Source organism: Otolemur garnettii, unplaced genomic scaffold (assembly GCF_000181295.1).
Source record: "Otolemur garnettii isolate 467f Iridium unplaced genomic scaffold, OtoGar3 scaffold00011, whole genome shotgun sequence".
NCBI classification, from domain to species: domain Eukaryota; kingdom Metazoa; phylum Chordata; class Mammalia; order Primates; family Galagidae; genus Otolemur; species Otolemur garnettii.
In genome coordinates this window covers 4,957,909-4,965,119 of record NW_003852406.1, presented here as the reverse complement: position 1 = coordinate 4,965,119, position 7,211 = coordinate 4,957,909, and the positions used below count along the sequence as shown (strand labels likewise).

At 51.4% G+C, this 7,211-nt stretch overlaps 1 protein-coding gene across 1 annotated transcript in view; it reads left to right on the top strand.

Moving 5' to 3' along the window:
- Window positions 1-692: 692 nt before the first annotated feature.
- GNB5 (G protein subunit beta 5) overlaps window positions 693-7,211 on the top strand; it is a 41,598-nt gene continuing 35,079 nt past the window's right edge. Inside the window, exon 1 of the mRNA XM_003784364.2 lies at window positions 693-914. Coding sequence (XP_003784412.1) covers window positions 803-914 — 112 coding nt within the window. The 5' untranslated portion in view covers window positions 693-802. The remainder of the gene's footprint in view (window positions 915-7,211) is intronic.

The following is a 7,211-nucleotide window of genomic DNA, read 5'->3' as shown; positions in this document are numbered from 1 at the left end:
GCCTGGGCAACAGAGTGAGACTCTATCTCAACAAACAAACAAAGAAAAAATAAAATAAAAAGGAGTTAACATCTAAGTACAGGAAACCACTTTTGCAAACTTTGCCCAACCAGTAAAAGTTACATGGCCTCATCTCTGGACAGCTGACTGTCCAGCTTAGTGTATGTCCGGGGTTTATTTCACACAGGAGGGCACACACCTGTGTGAAGAGGCCCCTTCATAGACAGGCAGACCCTGAGCCAGGTGCACACACGTCCCAAGATGGTCCAAGGAGATGATATAGTGCCTGGGCCTCCTAACGTGGGCCTAATGTCCCCCACGATGTCATGCGAATTGCTCCAGTGTACCAGACAGCCTCGGTGATAACAGTGAGCGGTACTGCGTGCCACATCACTTGCTCTGAATGCTGCGCTATCCCCACTTACAGCTGAGGAGGCGGTAACACACAGAAGTCGGTCACCTCCCGGCCATACAGCAGAGTCGGGTTTGCCCCAGGCAGTCTGATCTAGATAGAGCTGGGCCTCACTTTTCCCACCGGTAAAATGGGCACGACGCTCCCTGCCTCTCCGGGATGGTGCTCAGCACCACGCTGCCTCGGGCACCGCCCCGGGCCCTGCGCCACCAGCGCGGCGGGCGGAGGTCGGGTCGGCGGTCGCGGCCGGGCCCGCAGCTGCTGGCGTCACCGCCGGAGGGCGGGGCAGGGGCGGCGCTGGGGGGACGCGGCCGGAGCGGCGCCCGCCGCGGCTCAGCGCATCCCCGCTCCCCGCTCCCCGCTCCCCTCCCGCCGCGTCCCCGCGCGAAGATGGCTACGGACGGGCTGCACGAGAACGAGACGCTGGCGTCGCTGAAGATCGAGGCCGAGAGCCTCAAGGGCAAGCTGGAGGAGGAGCGGGCCAAGCTGCACGACGTGGAGCGTAAGTGTGGCCGGGACAGGGGCGCGGGGAGGCCGGCGGGGCGCAGGCGGGGCGGGGAGCGGCCCCGAGCCGGACCGGCCCTCGCAGGGTCGGGCGCCGCAGGACCCCATCCGCCGGCGGAGGGCCGAGGGACGGGCTCCGTCGTCGCCGGCCTGGACGATGCCGACTGTCCGCCTTCCTGCCCCTCCCTGGCGGGGGCTGGCGGGGGCGGGGTGTCGGTGGTGACGAGCGCAGCGAGCCCGTGTGGGCGCGGCCTGGGAGAAACCCCGGTTTTGTTTTTGAATCATCGCCTGGCTTTCCCAATACTATTGTGTCGTTTCTCAGTTTTGCGTTTACGGGGAACGAGACTGATTTCAAAGCTTATTTTTCCAACCACTCCCTTCCCTTTGCGGATGGGGAGAAGGGGAGCGGGGGAAGGGAAGCGGAGGAGCTTACTAAATCCAGCCTTTAAGTTCGCTTCCAGGGGTGTCCAACCCTCAGCCCGCGGGCCACAAGCAAATTATGTGAGGAGTTTGGGGCTTATCTGTGGTGGCGGATACTATGTATCACGAAAATTACACACAGACCATTTTTTTTCTTTTTCTTTCTCCTTTTTTTTTCTTTTTGCTCATCATCTTTCATTGCAGTTTGTGTATTTAATGTGTGGCTCAAGACAACTTCTTCCAAAGAAACCAAAAGATTGGACACCTCTGCAGGCTTTTGGATCAATGTGTGTGATTGGCATAAAAGAATAGTATCAGTCTTACATTATTGATCACCACCACAATTCAGAACTGTCTCTGTGATTTTAAGAGTGAGCTTAAATAGCCAGGATCCATGACTCTTGGTTAGAGCAGCTTTCCTTTACTTGGTCAGGTGGTTCATCTTCAGCAGAGCTTGGCCTGAGTGCTAGGGGCCAGGCTTGGGAAAGGGGTTTCATCTGCTTACTTTTCAGCTGTAGGGTGGCTGCTCTCTTTGCTGAGCAAGGCATACCCGCAGTATTCTCACACATACCTAGACATTTTGCTCTTGCCATTCCTAATTGGTACCACCCTTTAAATTCAATTTAGAAAAGAAAAATGGGGTTCGTGCAAGGGCCCTTAGTATTTGACTTCTTTGAAAATCGCTTTATAGAAGTAAATGACCTGAATTGAGAGTGTGCTGTACTCTCTCCTATGGGCTTCCTTTAAATCAGTGGTTCTCAACCTTCTTAATGCCGCCACCCTTTAATACAGTTCCTCATGTTGTGGTGACCCCCAACCACAAAATCATTTTTGTTGCTACTTTATAACTGTAATTTTGCTACTGTTATGAATCATAATGTAAACATCTGATATGCAGGATGGTCTTAGGCGACCCCTGTGAAACGGTCATTCAACCCCCAAAGGGGTCGTAACCCACAGGTTGAGAACCACTGCTTTTAAATAGAAGGTACTCTAAGCTCCTGTATTGTTTAGAAATGTGTCTAGCTATAATTAGCCCTAACCCCCAAAGAAAGTAGTCAAGCAAAGTGGAAGTTAACTTTCTTTTATAATAAGAACAAAGGTTTGTTTCAACACTTTGTTTTATCTGTGTGGTATACCATTAGGGACCCAGGGTCCTTCCTTTCTTCTCCACATGTTACAGCACTGGCATTTGCCCCATGATTATAAAATAATTGCCACAGCTCTGGACATCACTTCTGCATCCCACACAGGTAAAAGTTTGCTGCTTCTTATCAGGAAAGCAAAGATTTTTCCAGGGACCATCCTCTCTTCCCCTAGATTTCTATTTGCATTTCCCTGGTCAGAACTAGGCCACATGGCTACAGGCACCAAATTGTAAATTGCCTTAGGGCAGAAAGATAGTGGAGGTGCAGCTTTTCAGCCTCACTCCCTGGAACCTCAGAGAGTGAATTTGTTGAGTCCAAGAGAAGAAGTTGTTGCTGCCCTGCCAAGAGTGCAATGCCTGAAAAGCCAGGCTCAAATTTTGAGCCCACCATGGAAAGGTCTGTCCTTACTTGCATATGTCAGAGTTTGGGGGCTCAAAAGACCAGGAGGCATGTGGTAGTGTTCCCTTTTATTCCCCTGTACCTGTCAGACCACTTCTCTTCCACCCCCTTTATAAAGTCCTCGCTCCTTTAAGGATCTTGTAATTCAGCTGACCTGTCCCCTTTTGACATGTCTCCTGTCTCTCCTTCCTTCTTTTCTTTTTTTTTTCTAGATAGAGTCTCACTCTGTTGCCCAGGCTAGAATGCTGTGGCATCAACCTAGTTCACAGCAACCTCAAACTCCTGGGTTGAAGCCACCTTCCTGCCTCACCCTCCTGAGTAGCTGGGACTACAGGTGCCCACCACAACACGTGGCTACTTTTTCTATTTTTCTTGCTCTTGCTTAGGCTGGTCTTGAACTCCTGAGCTCAGGCAATCCACTCACCTCAGCCTCCCAGAGTGCTGGGATTACAGGCATGCGCACCATTGCTCCTAGCCAGTTCTCTCATTTCTTAAAGACTTTGGCATTTTTAGGACTGCCTTGAGTCTTGTTTTCAACCCTAAGCCCTATCCCATCCTCGGTGTCTTCAGGGTCCATGGGGGTGCCCCTCATGACATGCTGGCCCCTCACCATGCACCCTGCTGCACACACAGCTGAGATCTGTCAGCACTCAGGACTGCTCCCCCAAAAACTTCTGCGTGCTGCCATCTGTCCTGGCCAGTCTCTCCCCAAGGACCCTGGCTGTCTTTTCCCTGAGTCTCTAGACCCTTCTTTTCTTCTTCCCTCCTTGTCCAGCTTTGAGACTTTGGCTCATCTCAGCAGCAGCCCTGCCAAGTAAACAAATACCTTACCCTCCTATCTCCATCAAAGCCCTCCCACAGAACCTCAACTCTCTCTCCCTCTTGTCCCTCCCTCCCTCTCTCCCTCCTCCTCCCTCTCTCTTCCTCCACCCCTTTCCAGCCTCCCCCTTCTCCATCTTCTCTCTCCTGTTCCTGAACATCATATGCTGCTGGAGAAATGGCACAGAGGAGGCATATTGATACCACAGTTAGTTACACAATCACTAGTTCTGGGGGGCTCTCAGAGCTGCCTGGCTTGGTCAGCTCTTCACAGTGGCAATTTCAGACTTTCTCTACTCCACACAGGTGTCTAACTCCTTTCCCTCTCCAGCACACTTGCTTCCTCCTGCATAGAAAATAAAACTCCAAGTTGATTGCTTAGTTTCACACTTCCACACCCACCCACCTCCTCATGCACTGGCCTGCACCATCCCTTTCCTGTCCTGGGCCAGTTCCTTCCCACCCCCAGACTCCGAGTCCCATGGTCTCTAGCCTTCCTTAACCTTGGCCTAGCAGTGATTCCGTCCATCTCTGTTAACACATACCCATGGCCAGGTCCTCCACTTATTCTACACGTTTTGCCAGCCGATGATATACCAGGCCCTGTCCTCAGCCCTTGGGGACACTGCAGTGAACAAATCAGACCAACTTCCCTCCTTCCCTCCTTTGAGGAGCTTCCATTCTAGGGTGAGAGTCAGACAACAAATGAGTGAAGTGGGTGATGTGTGTTAGTGAGAAAAGAACTCAAGGGGCAGCCAAATGGAACATGAAGTGTGGGGCAGCAGAGGAAAGTTTGGGAGAAGGTGGCCTGGGGAGACCTGAGGGAAGGAAGGATGAGCCATAGGCTGTTGCCAGCAGAGCAGGGCAAGGGCCCAGTGGGGGTGGGGAGGAAGAGCTGGGGTCCACGGTGGCAGGTCATGGGGGCCTGTGAGGCTCAGGGAGGACATGTGGGACTGGGCCACTCTGCCTGCTGGGTAAGTAGGAGAACAAGACAGTTTGAGGGAGGGGCGTGAAGCATGAGAGGTGAGTGCCAGGGGCTACAGAATTCACACATGTCACCTTCCTCTTAACAAAGAATGTCCATCCAGGTCCTAGTGGAAGTTTCAGCTGGGGGTAAAAGAGTGAGGGGATTTCTGAGCTGGTCTCAGTCCCACGGTTAACACTTCAGCTGTTCTCACCTCACCTCAGATTCACCCAGCTCCTTCCTGAATAAGTGCCCTCAGCACTTGGGTGGGACAGGGAGGATGGGGTAGTTGCTGGAGCCCTGAAGGCTCCACTTGTGCTCTCATGTTTCCCGTGTGAAGGAAAGTGGTGTCATCCACATAGGCTTGGCAAAGTTAAATAATTTGCTGGGGTCATGCAGCTCATGAGTGTTCAGCCAGGATTCGGTTTGGGAACCATGCTGCTTTTTTTGCTGGGCTCCCCACTGAGCAAGCTTTGGATAGCTGGGGGGTGGGTGGGAAGTGTCTGGTCAGGCTGCCTAGCTCCCATAGCAACCAGGGTATAAACACCTCAAGTTGGCAGGTCCATTTCTGACACAGGCCTCATTTCTTTTTCTTGTTTTTGAGACAGAGTCTCATTATGTCACCCTCTATAGAGTGCTGTAGCATCATAGCTCACTGTGACCTTAAACTCTTGTGCTTAAGTGATTCTATTACCTCAGCCTCCCAGGTAGCTGGGACTATGGGCGCCCTCCATAACGCCTTGCTATTTTTTTGTTGCAGTTGTCATTATTGTTTAGCAAGCCGGGGCCGGGTTGAAACCCGCCAGCCCCCATGTATGTGGCTGGTGCCCTAACCACTGAACTACGGGCGGCGAGCCACAGGCCTCATTTCTTGCCCACCTGAGATTCCCAGCCCCTGCTTCATGATGCCCCAAGTAGCTATTTTCCCTTTTAAAGTCCAAAGACAATTTCCTATGAATTAGGAACATGAGACCAGATGTGAACATTTATAGTACAATTGGGGTATATGGCTGGACACTAGAAGGTCATAGTTTATTACCTCGCATGTTTTGCATTTTGGCGGTGTTATATAGATGGCCCTGTAGCCTCTGCTAGGGCCCTTGAGCAGACCCCTTTAGGTTATCAGCTAAGGTGACCAGCTCATCCCAGGGACCCTCAGTTTTAAAATGGAAAGTCCTGCATCCTAGGAGACCCTTCAGTCCCAGGCAAACTGGGACAGTTGCTCCTCCAATTAGCTTGAACTTGCCCAAATGCTGGCCTTAACCAGAGTCAACACAACAAAATTACAGAGCATAAACTGAAGGATAAACTGAACTTTTTTTTTTTTTTTTTTTGAGACAGGAGCCTCAAGCTATCCCCCTGGGTAGAGTGCCATGGCATTTCAGCTCACAGCAACCTCCAACTCCTGGGCTCAAACGAGTCTCCTGCCTCAGCCTCCCAAGTAGCTGGGACCACAGGTGCCTGCCACAACGCCGGGCTATTTTTTGGTTGCAGCCGTCATTGTTGTTTGGCGGGCCGGGCTGGATTCAAACCCGCCACCTTGGGTATATATGGCTGGCGCCTTAGCCACTTGAGCCACAGGCGCTGAGCTGGATAAACTGACTTTTCCTGTCTACAGACCCTGAGTTATTCAGCTCCCATTCCCTGGGCCCTCATTCCCAAGCCAGATTTTGGCCAATATAAGACACAGGAAGAGCATATGTGGGTCCTCTGTGGGCAGCTGGCCCTCTTCTCCCAGGGCCCTACTTTTCCCCTTACTCCTCCAAGGCCTTCTCCTCCCCCCCAGATCTTGCTACCCATTGCCTTCTGCTTGTCTTTCACCCTGAGGGAGAGCTCCTTGTAGGAATTTTAGAATCATACAGTTACAGTTTGTATTAGTTTCTTGTTGGCTTGGGTACAAATTTCCAGAAACTTAGTGCCTTACAGCACCGTACATTTATTCTCTTGCAGGGCCAGGGGTCAGAATTCTCAAATGAGTGGGCAGGTCCTTCTGGAGGCTTCAGGGGAGAATCCACACCTTGCTTTTCCCAGCTTCTGGAGGCGACCTGCATTCCTTGACTCAAGGCTCATGTTACTCTGATCACTGTTTCTGTGGTCATATATCTTTCTCTTACTCTGACCCTCCTGCTCCTTTCTACAAGAACCCTGGTGTTTACATTGGGCCCACTGGAATAATCCAGGATGATCTCCCCTTCTCAGGATCCTTAATGTAACCACATGTGCAAAGGCCCTTTTGCCATGTGAAGTAGCATATTCACAGGTCCCTTGATTAGGATGTGGACATCTTTGGGGAGCCATTATTCTGCCCAGCATGTAGCTCTTAAATCTGGGGGAGTAACCTGCTTCAGCCTCAGTCTTCAGACACAGAACATTGTCTTCTCTCCCAACAACCCCTCCCTTACAGATGAGAAAGCAGCTGAGATCCAGGAAGGGGTGAACGGATTGACCTAAGGTTTTACTGGAGTAGAATAGTATAGATCTAAGGTTCAGGCTTTACTGGAATAGAATAGTATAGATCTAACTTCAGGTTTTACTGGAGTAGAAT